This window comes from Sus scrofa, chromosome 16 (assembly GCF_054392235.1).
Source record: "Sus scrofa isolate SSC_HxYL_T2T_F1_AM1 chromosome 16, Sscrofa_HxYL_maternal_Yorkshire_Landrace_v2.0, whole genome shotgun sequence".
Lineage (NCBI taxonomy): Eukaryota > Metazoa > Chordata > Mammalia > Artiodactyla > Suidae > Sus > Sus scrofa.
Window position 1 is genome coordinate 65,211,827 of NC_139398.1, and position 19,156 is coordinate 65,230,982.

The following is a 19,156-nucleotide window of genomic DNA, read 5'->3' on the forward strand; positions in this document are numbered from 1 at the left end:
GAAATAACTATTAAAAAAATAATAATAAAAACCAAGTAATTGCTGGGAAAAAAAAAAAAAAAACCCTGAAAAGATATTACATAAGGCTACCATTATGTCATCAGGGAAAAAAAAAAAAAAAAAAAAAAAAAAAAAAAACAACACTGTAAGACAGGCTTATAGGGCAACCACCTAGCGACAAAAAGATACTTAACCAAAGGGACAAGCGGTGACTGAAATCCAGCCTGTACTCTACTTACCAATCTATGCACCCTAGTGAAGTGCTACAACACTTGCCTAGAAGAAAGGGTGCCTTTTTCTATTTTACACAAAGGTACCAAAATATTACTAAGTTGATAAGAAAGTAAAAAAAATCTGGAAAGGTCAAAATAGATGCCTAGGCTGAAACTGACAGACATATGCATGGAAAAACTAGAGAATTTCTTCTCCTTTGAAGGACAAAGGGCAAAGCCTAGGGCATGCCCGATATGAGGATCCAAAAGGAAATTCTTATGCCCTTAACTAAAAAATGACCTGGGGTGGTGGGAGGTGGGGGGAGAACTCTTCCCTAGACAAAGAAAGATAACACAGAAAACTGTTTAACTTGACTTCCATTTGAGTCAGAGGGAAGGAGGAAAAAACTCTGAAGTCAGACTTCACATGGCTTGCGACCTAACTACAGACTACCAGTGTGATACGGAAAAACTTTATTCTGAGGGAGCAGTTTAAATGGTATTGAATTGATAGTCCTCCTCTACCCCCTTTAGCAGATGGACGAAACACTTCAATTAAAAGACAGAGATGGTCAGAAGTGATTTTTTTTTTTTTTTAAAGAAAGAACTACATGCTGTCTATAGTAGATACACTTTAAAAACAGAGACACAGACAGACTGGAAGTAAATGGATAGTGAAGATCATCCTACGTAAACAAAAAGTAGAAAAAGACACTGGCTTTAGTAATGTCAAAGGTGGCAGACTTCAAGATAAAAGGGTCAATTAATAAGGAAAGCAAAAAAATTACACACGTCTAAATGAAGCAAAAATTGAAAATTAAAAGTAGCACAGACAATTCCACAATTCTATTTGGAGATTTTAATACTTCTTTCTCCATAAATAGTAGAAATGGACCCAAAACCCCACAAAAAAAAAAAAAAATCAAAAAGACAATACCTGCACAATACTATTAACCATCTTGACTTAATTTCTACTTACATAATATGATACCCAACTATGGTAAAATATACATTGTTTTCAAGTATACATGGTAGACCATATGCTGAGTCATAAAATAAGACGCAATAAACTTAAAAAGTCTGAAATCATACAAAATGATATTTGCCCAAGGTAGAATTAAATTAGAAATCAGAAACAGTAAGACAACTAGGAAAACCTTAAATATTTGGAAATAAAAACATACTTCTAAACAATCCCTGAACAAAAAAAGAACAGACTAGAAAATACTTTTTAACTAAGTAATAATGAAAATAAAAGATCAAAAATTCATGATATGCTGCTAAAGCAATGTTCAAAGTGAAATTTATGGCTTTAAATATTCTAATTAGAAAAATACAAAAAAATATAAAAATCAAAAGATGTGGCACCTTTATTCAAAATTAGAAGGGAAAAAAAGACCAAATAAAATCGAAAGTATAAGGTGGAAAAAATAAAGCCCCCCCAAAAACTTATGAAATACAAAGTGAACAAACAAAAAAATGAAAATCAGTGAAATTAAAAGCTGATTTCTTAAAAAGATTAACAAAATGAATACCTAGTTGAGTCTATCGGGGAAGAGAGAAGAAGGGCAAAAGTTCTCAATATCAAAAATGAAGGGAGGAGGGGTTTGAAATGGTGAAGGGGTCAACAGGAACAAACTTCTAGTTACAAATGTCATGGGTATACAATGCCTAGCATGGTGACTATAGTCAATAATGCTATATTGCATATTTGAGAGTTGCTAAGAGAGTGGATCTCAAATGTTCTCATTACAACAAAAAAAACCTGTAGCTATGTGTAGCTATGTATAGTGACAGATATTAACTAGACTTTTTATGGTAATCATTTCCCAATATATACAACTACTGAATCATTATGTTGTACAGCTGAAACTAATATGCTGTATGTCATGTACACCTCAATTTTAAATAGGAAGAATGAAAGAAAGGACATCATTTCAGATCCTATAGACATTAAAAGAATTAATAGAATTTAGAAAGAACTTTATTCCAGTAAATTTAAAAATAGGACAAATTCCTTGAAAGACACAAATAACTAAATGTGATTTCAGGCAAAAAAGAAAATCTGAATAGTCCTATATCAACAAAATTTCATTCATAATGGTAAACCGTCCAGGCCCACTGGCTTCACTGATGAATTCTACCAAACTCCTAACAGAGAAATAATATGATTACTATACAAATTCTTTCAGAAGATAACAAAGGAGGAAGAAACACTTCCTGACTCATTTTATGAAGCCAAGATCACCCTGTTACCAAAACCAGTCATCACAGAAAAAACAAACTATGGACAAACATCCTTCATGAACATCAATGTAGAATAAAATTTTTGCAAAGTGAATCTAATACTATACAAAGGAACAATATCATAAGCACATAGGATTTATCCTAGGAATGCAAAGCTGATTGAATACAGAAGAATAAATCAATGTAGTTCACTAAATTAGTAAAACAAAAAAAGAAAACAAAGGTCATTTGAGTAGGTACATAAAAAAGCATTCAAAGAAGTCAACACCTGACTCATTATAAACAGCTGAAGAAACAGAAGAGAACCTCATCAAATGCATTATGAACACCTTTAAAACACCAATAGGTAACATCGTACTCAATGGTAAAATGTTCAATGCGTTTGATGTACAAACAGTAATAAGGCCAGAATATCCATTCTTACCACTTTTGTTCAACATTGTACTAAAGGTCCGACAAGTGGCATAAGGAAAGAAGAAGAAATAAAAGGCATGAAGACAAGACACAAAATTGTCTTTATTTGCAGATGACAAGATCATATAAAACAATCCTAAAGAATCTATAAAAAAAAGCTACTAGAGCTAATAAGTAAATTTAACAGTCATAGGACATAAAAGACAAAAATCAATTTCTAATCTTGTACAAAATAACAGAGTAATCAAAATTTACAATAGCATCAAAAATATATAAGAATAAATTCAGTGAAAGATTTTCAAATCCTGTGCACTAAAAACAATAAAATATTGCAAAGAAAATTTAAAAACACCTATATTAAGTGGAGCAATAGACTATGTCCTTGAACTTTATATAAAGATAGTCCAAAGTGATAAATGGATTCAGGCAACCTCATTCAAAATCCTAATGAATTATTTTTTTAAAAAAAACTAACAAGTTGATGTTAAAATTAATACAGAAAGCAAAAAATCCAGAACACAAAAATAATGTGAGAAAGAAGAAGAAGACTGGAAGAGTTAAATTACCTGATTTCAAGACTTATAAAGTTATGGTAACCAAGACAGTATAATCATTGGCATAAGGACAGTCACATAGATCAATGGTACAGAAGAGAGTCCAGTAACAGACCCTACCCTTTTATGGTCAATGATATTTGACAAAGGTACACAATACTTCAATGGGAAAAGAGTCTATTCAGCAAATGATGCTAGAACAACTTGATATGGGTTGGGGAAGGAGGTCGTATCCTTACCTCACACCATCACAAATTAACCCAAAGTGGATCACAGACCTAAACATAGTAGCTAAAACTATTAAACTTCTAGAAGAAAAACACAGAACATCTTTGTGACCTCAGTTACACAAACCATAAAGAAAAAATTGAAAAGGTTTATCATCAAAATCTAAAACTTTTGCTCTTTAAAAGACAGTTGAAAAGACAGATAAGAAGAAAATATTTGCAAACATTCACCTCAAAAAGGGACTGTATACAGGATATATAAAACACTCTTACAATTTCAATAATAAGAATATGTACAAAAGAACAAACAATTCAAGTTAAAATGGGCAAAAAATGTGAACAGACATTTCACAAAAGAAGATATTAGAAAGGCCAAAAAAGCACAACAACATTAATTATCAAGGAAATTCAAAGTGACACACTACTACTGGAAACTGAATGGAATGGCTAAAGTTAAGACAAAATCAAACGATGATGAAGACATGGAACACATGAAACTCTCATACATTGTTCATGGGAATGAAAAACACTTGGTAAAACAGTATAGCAGCATCTTATAATATTAAACACCCATTTCTCAAAAGACCCAGCAATCTACCTCAAGTATTTACCCAAGAAAAATGAAAATTAAAGAACATACAAAGACTTGTCTGCAAATGTTAACAGCACCATTATTCACAACAGCCCAAAACTTTAAGTGTAACTCGAATGCCCATCAAGAGGTTAAACAACTAAGCAAACTGATGAAAAAGCCATACTATGGAATACTACACAGCAATAAATAGGGACAAGATATTTATATATAATATATTTGAATTTCAAAAGTATTATCCTAAGAAAAGTCAAACCCAAAAGACTTATTTTATAATTCCATTTATATAGAAATCTAAAAGAGATGAACCATAGTGACAGACACCAGTGGTTACATGAGCCAAGAGTTAGGGAAAAGGATCAAAAGGCATGAGAAAATTATTTACAGAGTGAATGAAGTGTTCCCTGTCTTGAATATAGTAGTAGTTACATCGCTACGTATCTGCTAAATTCATCAAGCTGCACACTCAAAAAAGAAAAAGAAAAAGAAAAAAAGGAAAAAGATACTTTCAACTCCTAACACTGACAAGGGGCTCTTGCAAATCAGTGAGAAGGAGGGGAAAAAAAAAAAAAAAAAAAGAAACAACCCAATAAAAAATGGTAAACTTAAGCTTAACATCATTAATATGAGAATGTTAAATTATATTGAGAAGTCTTTTTTCACCCACAGGATGGCCAAAATCTCAAAAAGCTTGGTAATATTGTTCTGTGAAGGCAATAATATGGAACACTCGTAGATTGCTGGTGGAAAAGTAAATTGGTAGAGTCTTTACAGAGAGAAATTTGGCAATATTTATAAAAATTACAAATACATTAACCTTTCCATCCAAAAGTAATTGCACTTCCAGAAATATATCTTATAGGTATATCTGCATACATGTAAAATGATAAGCACAAGGTTAATCTGTATAGCATTAATTTAAGAGCAGAAGATGACAAACAACTCAAATGACTTTCAATAATGGAGAAAAGAGTTAAACTATGATACATTCAAAAAATATTACACATCTATAAATATTAAACATTCTTTACAGACTCACTAGCAAAAAGCTATGGACATACATTATTAAATTAGAAAAAGCAAGAAGCAGAACATGACTGTGATATGCCACATTCTATGCAAATAAGGGGATAAGAACCTTATATGCATAATTTTATATACACACAGAAGCTTTAGAAAGATATAAAGCTAGTTAAGAATTGTTACTAGAGCTATAGGAGGACAGATTATAGGACTGGAAAGGAACACATTTTCATTTCTTTTTTTTCTGGACAATGTAAATGTAAGACCTCTTCAAAAGATGAGGTGAGTTAATTAAAATAAAATCTGACATGAAACAACTAAAAGAATAGACACATTTAAATTACATGTAAAGACAGGCCGCAAATGGGGACAATATTTACAATTCAAATAACTAAAGGATTAGTGTTAAAATATATATAAAGGGTTCAATCAGTAAGAGAAAGACCATTATAAGCCAAGTGCTGAGGGGGAAACAAACAAAAGTCATGAACATACTGATCTTGACACAACCAACAGTCAATAAACGTAAACCACTAAACTTCATTAATAATCATGGGAATGAAAAGTAAATTATAGACAAGGTATACTACTTCAACTACTTTGACAAAAAGTCTAACATTATGACCTGCTGGTAAGAATCTGCATCATGGTGGGTGAGATGTAAAGTAGTAAAATCACTTTGTAAAATACAGTTTGGCATTATTTACTGAAGCACTAGGTAATGAATATATAAAACAATCTTTACAGCAGCATTCATAGCAGTAGCCAAAAAAAACAGGGAAAACACAAATACCCACTGACAAGAAAAGGCATAAATCAATTTCAGTATATTCAAACAACAGAGTGCAGCAGTGCAAACGAGGGAGTGAAAGCTAAAGCATTAACACAAACTCTCACAAATGTAATACTGACAAAAAATAATGAAGCAAGTTGTAAAATAAATAGTTTGACTCCATTTATATAAAGATCAAAAATGCATTATTTCAAAATATATACAGATGTAGTAAGACTATAAGAAAAAGCATCAATTGACAAACAAACAGCAAGAATTTTCTGCCAAGAGGAAGGAGGGAGTGGCAAAGATCATAATGGCAGTGATCTGTTCTTTAAGTTAGGTGGTGGGTTGGTTACTGCTAGTTACCATATCTCAAAAAAAAAAAAATATATATATATATATCCTTTTATATGTACATTATATTTAATAATTTTCAAAACTCTACTAAAGATGATTTCTTTAGTAGATTTAGCAGATTATCATGAAGACAAAATGCTATGAACCAAAATGTTAGCTCTCTCCCACTGAATTTATAATGTGATGTTAAAAAAAGAGAACATTTAAAGTAAATTACTCCATTATCTAGCCCCTCAGCACTACTGTGTGACTCAAAAAGCAAAACAAAAAACAGATAAATAATGAATAAAAGGCATCTTAAGAAGACATTCTATAAATACATAGGATAATTTTTCTGAATTTTTTTTTAAAGTTTAGATGGAAAATCACTGAAACTAAGTTTGACTATCATCTCTTGTCACTCACTTTCCAAACAAATAAACAAATACGAAAGAAAAAAATCCTGGAACTATAATTAAAATACCTCCTATTAGAAATATATATAATTAAAAGAAATGTATATAGTTATTTCCATTCTTATAAGTCATTCGCTTAAAAATCTGTAAAGTATGTTTAATTCGCTATGTTCCTAAAGAATTTAAAGAACTATACATAAATAAATAAATCTTCCTTTAGTAAAGAATGAAAAATAATGAGGAAACTGAGAAATTTAAGTATACTAAAGCCACGGTGAAGGCTAATAAACAAATGCAAAACCATGATGAGGTCTTAAGAAATTTTTTTACTGGCTAAAATTGGGCCCTGAATTTACAAAGGGCTCAGCTATAGCAACGAAGGAAACATGCTTATTTAAAGATAGTTATAAGTTAATAAACTCTACTCAAAGATCATTATCAGGTTCCTTTTTTAAATACTGATTCCAGGGTGAAATACTCTCCACAAAACTTTTTTTTTTTTTTCCTTTTTTAATGGCTGCGCCTGCAGCATATGTAAGTCCCCAGACTAGGGGTCAAATCAGAGCTGCAGCTGCCGGCCTACACCACAGCCACAGCAAGGCAGGATCCAAGCCGTGCCTGTGACCTACAGCACAGCTCACAGCAAGACTGGATCCTTAACCCACAGAGCAAGGCCAGGGATCAAACCTGCATCCTCATGGATATTACTCAGGTTAGTAACCTGCTGAGCCACACAGTCACTCCCTCTACAAATCTTATAAGGAACTAAACTCACCAAGCCACCAAAATACCCAGAAGGTTAATAAAATTAATGACTTCTTAGAAGACCAGAAATGGGGACATACATAAAACTAAATTACGCTAATATTATTAAATAATTTAATAAAGCTACTTAAAATTCAACATAATACCATGTAACAATCATATAAAATTTACTGACCTTCCTGAATTGCCATGTCCATAGATAGCCCAGAGGCTGAATGCAGAAGCTTTTGGTAATTCTGAGCATTTTGATCAAACAACTGTATAAGAAGAGCACATGTCTTTTCATATTCACATCTGCTAACAGTGCACAACTGCTCCAACTGCTGAAACACAGTGGCAGTATCATCCAGTGGATCATCTAAATTATCTCTGTAAATATATAACAATAGGATTGCAGACATTAGAATAAGATATACTTTTATTTATCATAAACAAGCTTTATGTTAAATAAAAACTTTATCACGGATAAAGAAATAAAGACATAGACTGGAAAGTAAGAAATAAAATGTCTGTATTTGAAAGTGACATGGAAAAATTACAAAGAAATCACAAAAAAGTAACCTAACAGGTAAGCAAGCTTACTAAGACGCTAGCATACACGTCAATATACAGAATTCATTACTATATACGAACATGAACAACTGGAAATTAAAATTTTAAAAACGCTATGTTCTAAAGGCACCAGTAAGGATTTCCCGTTATGGCTCAGCAGTTAATGAACCTGACTAACGAACCTGATCGAATCCATGAGGACATGGGTTTGATCCCTGGCCTCGCTCAGTGGGTTAAGGATCTGGTGTTGCCTTGACCTGTGGTGTGGGCTGGAGGCTACAGTTCCAATTGGAACCCTAGCCTGGGAACCCCCATATGCCTCAGGTGCGGCCCTAAAATAAAATAAAATAAAATAAAATAAAGACACCAGTAAATACAAAGTATTAATTAAATCTATTTAAATATATGTAAGATCTAAAGACTGAATACTACAAAACACTGATGAAAGAAATCACAGAAGGGGGTGGGGGGATGTGCTTCGGCTGTTGGATGGAAATCCTGCGAAATTAGATTGTTATGATCATTTTACAACTATAGATGTGATAAATTCATTTGAGTAATAAAAAAAAGTGAAAAAAAAAGAAATCACAGAAAACCTAGATAAATTAAAAGATAAACATGTTCACTGGCTGAAAGACTTGAAATCGCTGACATGTCAATTCTTCCCCTGAATTAATATACAAATTCAATGTAATCCTAGTCTGAATTTCAGCAGGACTTTTTTGTAGACAGTGACAAGATGATTTATACAGAAAAACAAAGGAAGTAAAAGAGCCAAAACAATTGTGAAAAGAGAAAACCAAGTTGGAATGCTCAAACTATCCTATTTAAAAGCTTACTATAAAGCTACAGTTCTCAAGGCAGGGTATTGGCGGAAGGAGAAACACATAGATTAATGAATGAGACTAGAGCCCAGAAATAGAACCTTACTTCTGTGGTCAATTAATTTTTGAAAACAGTGTAAAGGCAATTCACAGAGAAAGGATAGCCTTTTCCACAAATGGTGTTGGGATAACTGGTCATCTACATGCAAAAAGAAAGAGAGTAAGAAAGAGAAATTAGGGAAACCATCCCATTTCCCACTGCATCAAAAAGAATAAAATATCTAGGAATAAACCTACCTAAAAAGACAAAAGAACCATATTCTGAAAACTGTAATATGCTGATGAGAAAAATCAAAGAAGACACAAATAGATGGAAAAATATACCATGCTCTTGGATTGGAAGAATCAATATAGCCAAAATGACAACACTACCCTAAGGCAATCTACAGATTCAATGCAATCCCTATCAAATTACCAATGACATTCTTTACAGAACTAGAACAAAATATTTTAAAAATTTGTATGAAAACACAAAAGACCTCGAATAGACAAAGCAATATTGAAAAAAAAAAACCAAACTGGAGGAATCAGGCTCCCTGACTTTAGACTCTACTACAAAGCTAAAGTCATCAAAAACAGTATGATACTAGCACAAAAACAGAAAAATAGATCGATGGAACAGGACAGAAAGCCCAGAAATAAACCCAAGCACATCTATGATAAAGGAGGCAAAAACATAAAGAAAGATAGTCTCTTCAATAAACGGTGCTAGGAAAACTGGACAACCACATGTAAGAGAATGAAATTCAAACATTTTCTAACACCATATACAAAAATGAACTCAAAATGGATTAAAGACCTAAACGTAAGGCCAGATACTATAAAACTCCCAGAGAAAAACATAGGCAGAAAGCTCTTTGACATAAACCACAGCAACATCTTGTTTGACCCACCTCCTAGAATAAAGACAATAAAGACACCATGGGACCTAAACCTAAACCAATGGGACCTAATTAAATTCAAAAGCTTCTGCAAAGCAAAAGAAATCATTAAAAAATTAAAAACACAACCCACAGAATGGGAGAAAATTTTTGCAAATGACTCAGCCGACAAAGGCTTAATCTCCAAAATATACAAACAGCTCATACAATTTGACAACCAAAAAAACAAAACAACCCAATCGAAAAATGGGTAGAAGACCTAAATAGACATTTCTGCAAAGAAGATATACAGATGTCCAGCAGGCACGTGAAAAAAAGTGTTCAACATCACTAATTATTAGAGAAATGCAAATCAAAACAACAGGTACCACCTCATACCAGTCAGAATGGCCATCATTAACAAATCAACAAACGACAAATGCTAGAGAGGATGTGCATTAAAGGGAACCCTTCTCAGAGTTGGTGGGAATGTAAATTGGTACAACCACTATGGGAAACAGTATGGAAATATCTCAGAAAACTAAATGTAGAACCACCATATGATCTAGCAATCCCACTCCTGGGTATATATCCAGACAAAACCTTCATTGAAAAAAATACATGCGGACTTCCCATTGTATTGCAGCAGAAACGAATCTGACTAGGAACCATGAAGTTGTGGGTTTGATCCCTGGCCTCACTCAGTGGGTTAAAGATCTGGCATTGCCGTGAGCTGTGGTGTAGGTTGCAGACGTGGCTCGGATCTGGCATTGCTGTGCCTATGATGGTGTAGGCCGGCAGCTGTAGCTCCGATTAGACCCCTAGACTGGGAACTTCCACATGCTGCGGGTGCAGCCCTAAAAAGCAAAAAAGAAAAAAGAGAAAGAAAAAGATACATGAACCTGTATGTTCATCACAGCAGTATTCACAATAGCCAAGACATGGAAATAACCTAAATGCCCATTGACAGATGAATGGATTAAGATGTGGTACACATATACAATGGAATATTACTCAGCCATAAAAAGGACAAAATAATGCCATTTGCAGCAACATGGATGGAACTAGAGACTCGCATACTGAGTGAAGTCAGTCAGAAAGAGAAAGACAAACACCATATGATACCACTTATATGTGGATCTAAAATACAGCACAAATTATCTATCTACAAGACAGAAACAGATCATGGACATGGAGGACAGACTTGTGTTTGCCAGGGGGAGGGAGTGGGATGGACTGGGAGTCTGGGAGTAGTAGATGCAAACTATTCTATTTGGAGTGAAAAAGCAATGAGATCCTGCTGTATAGCACAAGGAACTATAGCCAATCACTTGTGATGGAATAGGATGGAGAATAATGTGAGAAAAAGAATGTGTGTGTGTGTGTGTGTGTGTGTGTGTGTGTGTGTGTGTGTGTGTGTATAACTGGGTCATTTGCTGTGCAGCAGAAATTGGCAGAACACTGTAAATCAATTATAACATTTTTTTTAATTTCAAAAAAAAGAAAGAACAGACTCTTACCTCCTATCATTTACAAAATTAACTCAAAATGGACCATGCACCTAAATCTAAATTTTAAAACTATAAAACTTGTAGAAAAAAAAAAAAAGGATAAATTGAACTTCATTAAACTTAAAAACTCCTACTTTTTGAAAGATTCTGTTAAGGAAATGAAAAGGCAAGCAATGGACTGGGAGAAAACATTTGCAAAACACATTATGATAAAAAGACTTGTGCCCAGAATAAACAGACCTCTCAAATTTCAATCAAAGAAAATTAATAGTCCAATAAAAAAAATGAGCTACAGATTTGACAGGTATTTTACAAAAGGGTACATACAAATGGTAACTAAGCACATAAAAAGATGCTCAACATTATTAGTCATTAAGGGAATGCAGTTTAAAATGACAATGAGTATAAACCAACTATAAGAGAAAAAATAAGCATCATTATAAAATAAATAAATGAATAAAATAAAAGCACAATGAGGCACCACACTTATTAGGATGACTAAAATTTTTAAAAACCGACAATATGAAGTGCTAATGAGAATGCAGAGCAACTGGATCTTTCATACATTGCTGGTGGGAATGCAAAATGATATAGCCACTTAGGAAAATGGCGATTTCTTATAAAGTAAAACACACACTTACCATGCAACCCAGGAATGTCACACCTAGGTATTTACACAGACAAATAAAAACTTAGGCTCATACAAACATGTGCATGGGAACACTTACAGCTACTTTTTTCATAATGACAAAAATGGAAAGAACCCAAATGTCCATCAACATATGAATGGGTTAATGAACTGTGATATAGCTGTAAAATGGAATACTATTCAGCATAAAAAGGAAAGAACAACTGACACGAAATGGAGGAATCTCAAATACATTATGCTAAATGACAGAAGCCAGACTAAAAGGCTACATACATTCCATTTATAAAACATTCTGGAAAAGACAAACATTTTAGGGAAACAACAGGTCAATAATTGCCAGAAGCTGAGGGTAGGGAATGGCCTGATTACAAGGGGTCCTAAAAGAACATTTTTGGGTGATGGAACTATTTTATATCTTGATTGTGTTGGTAGTTATACATAACCATATGCACTTGTCAGAACTCACAGAACTGTATACTAAAAAGAGTAGTTTCTACTATAGGTAAATTATACCTCGATTTTTAAAAAATTCCAAGATACAGATGACGGAAATACAACAAAAACATTTAGTTTTCAATACCTCACAACTATGGCAACAGATTCCAAGCGAGAAGTGATAAAGGCCTCCGTGATTTCTGGTGCGTAAGTGTCTAGTAAGTGGGGTTCAGTTGATTTCACAAAAGGAACCGACGCTACCATCCTTTGCCACAGAGTTAATAAATAATGAACACTGTTGGGAGCAAATTCCCAGTGCTACAAAGAAATAGAGCAAATGTTATTTTAAATTATATTATATCTTCCTAGAATAAGAATTACAGAGGCAAAATTACTAAACACACATTTTAAAATAAATTTTTATTCTGACTATATAACCAATGACCATTTAACATAGCTTTTTAAAAATTTTTTATCACAGTTGATTTACAACGTTGTACCAATTTCTGCTGTACAACAAAGTGACCCAGTCATACATATATGAACACATCCTCCTTTCTTATATTATCTTCCATCATGTTCTATCCCAAGAGATTGGATATAGTTCCCTGTGCTATACAGTAAAACCTCATTGCTTATCCATTCTAAATGTAATAGTTTGCATCTACTAATTCCAAACTCCCAGTCCCTCCCACTCCCTCCCCCCTCCCCCCTGGCAACCACAAGTCTGTTCTAACATAGCAAATTTTGTTAAATTTTTCCATACTTCCTTCTAGTCTTCTTTCCATGAATATTTTTTCAGATTGTTATCATGTGGAAAATATGGTTTTAAAACTTCTCCCCAAACTTATAAAAATATTTTTTCCAAAAACTCATCTGTAAAACATTATTTCTTCACATAGATTTTACTACAGCATTTCAATTCAGTCTTTAATTATTAGATATTTAGGTGGCCTCTAAATTTTTATTATAAAACTTATTACAAAGAATTTAACCTAAAATCTTGCAATAAACATTTTTAGCACAGTGCTCCAACAGATGTTTTTTAAAAATCCCTCCCAAATCTAGTCCCAAAGGTGTTTCAGAACTATCTATGCTTTAACATCAAATACATATTTTTATTTACCTGTAGGCTAGTAATGGTAAAATTAGCAATCAATCTGATAACTTCAGGATACTCTTTCACCATAACTAATTCTCCCAGCTGATAATTTGTCTTTAAACGAGCCAAAAATCGACAAAATTCATGATAATTACCTGGATCAGACAAACCCTAAATTATGAGACAAAAAGAAAGACTTTTTTAAAAATTTAAAAACAAACAAAGCTAATGACCTATTATACCATCAATAAAATTCTGAGAGTATTTTATTAAGTCTCCCAAGTTTTCATGCGTACTTATTGTTGTTATACTTTGTATCATCTGGGTAGATATCAATGAGATAAAAGAATGATTACTGTTGGACTTAATATTATCATAAATGATTAATAAAAGGTATCCAAAGCAGAGGCTTTGGAGGAAGCTTTGACAACGATGACTAAATCATGTCTGGGAACTGATCATATTACACACAAAAACTTGCATGAGAGAGGGAGAGAGAGAAGAGAAAGAGAAGAAAAGAGAGAGAGTGTGTATTGTGGCTTAAACAGAAGTCAACATAAGACCTAAAAAATATTTACAGTGGAAAATAAGAAAGGACCATTAAGAGCAATCCCACTGGACTTTTAGACTTAGGTTAAATTGCATGTGTGCATGCAAAAGTAACAAGCATCTTTTAATACCATGAATAGTTCTTGAGTACCTACAAGCATTACGTCCTCAAAAAACTCCCTGTCTCTAAGTCATTAAAATAACCTGCTGAAAGGCAGAACAGAAAGATTATCAAAAGTACAAGACAGAGGTAATTTTGGGAGGAAAGACAGATTAAAAGGAAAGACCTAGAAAGGTGCACCCAGTGAGTTCGTTGAAGATAGGGCATATGTGTTATTATCTTTAGAGTCTGAAAACTTTGCACTGTAGCTGGCATGAAAGAGAATTCAAAAAAAAATCTGTTTGGAGTTCCCGTCATGGCTCAGTGGTTAGCAAGGCCGACTAGCATCCATGATGAGGAGGGTTCAATCCCTGGCCTCACTCAGTGGGTTAAGGATCCAGCACTGCCGTGAGCTGTGGTGTAGGTTGCAGACACAGCTTGCATGCTGTGTTGCTGTGACTCTGGCATAGGCTGGCGGCTACAGCTCTGATTGGACCCCTAGCCTGGGAACCTCCATATGCCACAGGAGCGTCCCTAAAAAGACAAAAAGACCACACACACACAAAAAAAAATCTGTTTAGTACTGAAAGAGTTTGTAAAAAATTTCATTCATAGGAGCTCCATGAAGGAATATAAAATAGTTTCTAATATTAAGGACCAATTTAAAAAATGCATTTTGTATTCAAGAATCTTTTAATACATACTTATAATTCTAAAAATATATTATTAAAAACCAACTTTTACAACCATAAAGCATCAACTCAAGGATGCTGGAAAAATCAATTAAGCAATTTCTCTGATACTAGCATCATATATTTATTGAAGATAATGAGTTAAATGACTAAAGATTTTGAAGTATATTGGTAAAAATCCCATTTATCAGCAAAATATGTAAATTTAAGCTATGCTCACAGTGAAAAGATAAAACGATTGCACAACACATAAAAATACTCCTTGGAATAATCTGCAAAAGCAACTGTTCTTTATAGAGTAAGCACATTTTCTTTATCTATAGATATTACATGTCCCCCAAAGTTACTAATAACCAAGAGACTTAGGTAAACCTCTTTAAATCATTTAGACCCTTAAAAACTGTACTTTCATTACAGATATTTTAAAGCAAAAACAAAATAAAAGTGAAACAAATTTTATCTAAGCACTCAAAATCATTGATAACAGCTTTACAATTCTCTGAAATGAATATTGCCATTGAAGATCTGCAGTTAACGTAGAGAGTAGATTTAAAAACTACAAACTCTTACTGTCCACAAGAGGGCAAGAAGATATAATTCATAATTTAAAGCCACTTACTCCAATATTAACATTCAGAATTGTATCGTCTTCTAGTTTGGAAGGTAGATATAACTCTGAATTAATCACTTCAGTAGTTTAAGAAGTTCAAGCAAAGTACAACAGTAAAAGCAGAAGCATAATAAGACATACAACCTCTACTCATATTCATCTAAAAGAATGGGAAAAAGGTCAACGCAGAAGTCAGTCAAGAAAACATTTAAATACTACCCATTTCTACTACAAATGAAACCTAAGAAAGAAGAATAAAATACTTATTTTCTTCTAGGATGATAACACAGTCATAAGTTTATTATGCACCTTTCAACAGAAAAACTGTATTTCTATATGCTAAGTATTAATTAAATTACTTCATAAATACCTGAGGGTTTTCAAGTATCCTTTTTACACCCTTAATTAAATTACCAAGGTACTTCGCACGTTCAGGACTGCTAAATAAGGACCTTCTTGTAGAAGCAAACTGAACTAAACATGAAAGTGCCTAAAAACAGGAACAACAAAATTCATTTCAACTTTAAAAGTAACTATGGCCACATGTAAGGAACACTACATGTCATGTCTAGGCTTTAAATTAAAAATATTTTTTAATTTTAGTGATAAAAAAGCATTATAGAATCCCGAAACAAACATCATCAATCATTACCACGATCCACAACCCTTCAATCCTATTACTAGAATTCCTACTAATGTGTAAAATCTCTCTAATTTTTTTTTTTATATGTGAAAAATGTCAGAGCAGAACCTGGACATCAGTAGACTCAAAAGGCTCTCAACCACTTCTGATGCCCAACCTGTTTGTAAACCAATCAACCAAGTGTTTCACCTAAAAAATATATGGTTTTGTGGTAGAATGCTGCACAATTCCCACTGTGGTATCCTGCAAGGGGGGAAAAAAAATCCTATAACTTTACTTAATCTAGCATGCCCCATATTTATTTGGTGACAGACATCTTGCCCACACTATTTATTAATATCTCAAGGAACAATTTGGAAAATGCTGCTAAGAGTTAGATACCCTATAAAAATCCCTTACAGAATATCTGTGGCCTAGTTCTAGTCTTTCTGAAATTAATACTCTTCCAGACAATTTCACTATTCTGGTCCTTAACTCCACTACTGGAACTCATTAAAGACTGATCATTAAGTGAGAGGTCTAAAACTGGCAACTTGCAGGATAAACTGGCCCATATATATTTTCTTTTGATACACATGTGCATACAAGCCTTCTTTTAAAAAAAAATTATTATAGTTGATTTATAATGTTACTTCAATTTGCAAAGTGACTTGGTCATATATACATACACATATTCTTTTTTTTCATACTATCTTATATCATGTTCTAACCCAAGAAACTGGATATAGTGCCCTGTGTTGCCCACTTTTTAAAAAAATTAGAATTATCTGTAAATATTTAAATATTGCAGTTAGGAGATTTCACACAAAACCTCTGGCTCTTTCGGCAAGGGTGAGAATAAGGACAATCAGAGGATAATTTTTTTAGATGTTACCCAGTTGGCCACAGTCCTTAATGTTATAAACAAAAAACAAAAAAACCAAAACTCCTTTCTGATGTGTAAAAGGTTTAAGAACCACTACTGTAATAAAAATATCCAGGGGTTTTGAGTCAAAGCCACCTGGGTTTGAATCTCAGCTCTGATATTTAGTTTGCTGCCCTGAAGAAAGTCACTTTAGGTATTCTGGATCTGTTTTCTCGTCTACAAAGTGAAGATAATAATACTCACCTTGCAGCGCCACTGTGAGGATGAAGTGAGATAAGCACCCTATGATAGGGCATGCCCAACAAATGTTAGTTACATTCCCTTAAAGTAGTTGTTTTCCACTTTATTTTTTAAGCGCTGGTAGCTTGTTTGTTCTATCCCAAAACAATTGTACATGAAACCATGGCTTTTAAACAACTAAAAACAGGACTATTCTGGTTAAAAGACAGAAGGCTGAGGTTCCGTGGCACCATCTGGACACTGTGAAACTCAGTTTAAAAACTGCTACCTTAAAACCCTAGATTTGAGAGCTTTTTAAAAACATGCTTTTTAAAAAGGAGAGGGGAATGTTTTTGTGAATTTATCCCTCCCATCTAGGAGATAACGTATCCAAACAAACATCCTGCTAATATGTACTTTAAATCTGGAACATCTTTTTTCAGGAAAGGGCAAAATTAGAATTCCTTTACTTCCACAAGCTTGGATGTTAAACTGACAACTTTTTCTTTCCTTTTCTTTTTTTTTCAATCTTAGTCCCTTAAATCCCACAGAGATGGGACCCAAAGTCGCAAAGTTCTATATAACCAAAGAGTTTTAAGAATTTTTTAGCACCCAACAGAATTTGATTTGAAGAATAAATAAACAACTAGAGTAGAGAGCACAAAATCAAGTGAGCAGATCCCCTGTTTCTCATTTGGAGGTCTCTAACAGGCACTGTGTGGCAAGCCTGACATGGAGCTAAGCAGAGTGGAGAGAGTCCGAGAGATACCAAGAGAAGGGAAGGTAACAGGTAGGGTGGCTCACCCCAGACGAAGAGCTGGAGACTGAGCAGGAAAAAAGATACTTGGAGGCTGATAGGTTGTCTTGGAAGATGGGCAGGAACTAAATCACCAGTAATGAGAATGGGGCTTATCAGTAAAATGGCAGGAACTATGGACTATGAATAGCTTAGGCAATATAATCCCAGATGATGTAAGAATTTCTCATGAGAGGTAAATCTAATCAAGAATATAAATAAATATGTACCACTCAGATAATTATAACAGGTAGCTTCTAATGATAATAATGAATGAGTTTTACTTACTAACTGAGATAGTAGTGGTGGAAGTGAATGATACAAATTAAAGAAAAGATCCAAAGTTTCTGGTTCCAGGAAAACTGAAAAAAAAAAAAATTCTAATACCATTACTTTCAATTCAGTGATCTAAGCATAGTAAGACATTATCATACAAAGAACAAGAACACCAAGACCTCTGCATGTTGCCACTCTTTCCATTTAGGCTTAATTCCTTTTTATTTCCCACCTATTTCCTTTGAAAGATGAAATAATACAAAGATAGAAATTAATTAGCTGTCTCTTATTTCCGTGTAGCATCCACAATTCTTATTGAGAGAACCTTCTCACTATTTTAAAGTAACAAACATTTAAAAATTCAAATAGCATCAAAAAGTAAACAGTACTAAAAAGTATACAGTACGTAAGCAGCTGTACCCAACCCCATTCAACTACCTTTCAACTCTTAGCTGTATTTACACACATTTCCAACTTACATGCTATATTACATGTCTTTGATTGTTTTACTTTAGACGTCAAATGAATTCCTGTTACAGGATATGTCTAAATATTCACCTTTCTACTCCCAACACTCTTTTCACAATCCATACTCTCCCCAAAATCCATCCACTATTACAGAAACTGGGGATGAAATCAATTCTAAGTGTTTACTTTATTATGACTCGATAAATAATGTTAATGGCTGAGCCAAGTACACTCTGATTATATCACATTTTAACACTCCCTGGATTTAATTATAGCATCTTTTCTGTGCAGAGTTTTCCAGATAGATATCTGCCCCTAACGCTTTCCAAATGCTCTGACAGATTTGCAAAATGTTCTTCATGCCGTTTTCAACATGATCAGCAG

The 19,156-nt window shown here is 33.5% G+C and overlaps 1 protein-coding gene across 5 annotated transcripts in view; it reads right to left on the reverse strand.

Annotated features, from left to right (window-relative positions):
- Positions 1-19,156, reverse strand: part of RANBP17 (RAN binding protein 17) — a 324,083-nt gene that overhangs the window by 267,464 nt on the left and 37,463 nt on the right. For all 5 annotated transcript variants that reach the window (XM_085001775.1, XM_021076682.2, XM_021076681.2 and 2 more), the window contains 5 exons: positions 18,317-18,390; positions 15,876-15,995; positions 13,579-13,725; positions 12,598-12,770; positions 7,737-7,930 (listed from right to left, as the gene is read on the reverse strand). In XM_085001775.1, the coding sequence (XP_084857901.1) occupies positions 7,737-7,930; positions 12,598-12,770; positions 13,579-13,725; positions 15,876-15,995; positions 18,317-18,390 (708 nt within the window). The remainder of the gene's footprint in view (positions 1-7,736; positions 7,931-12,597; positions 12,771-13,578; positions 13,726-15,875; positions 15,996-18,316; positions 18,391-19,156) is intronic.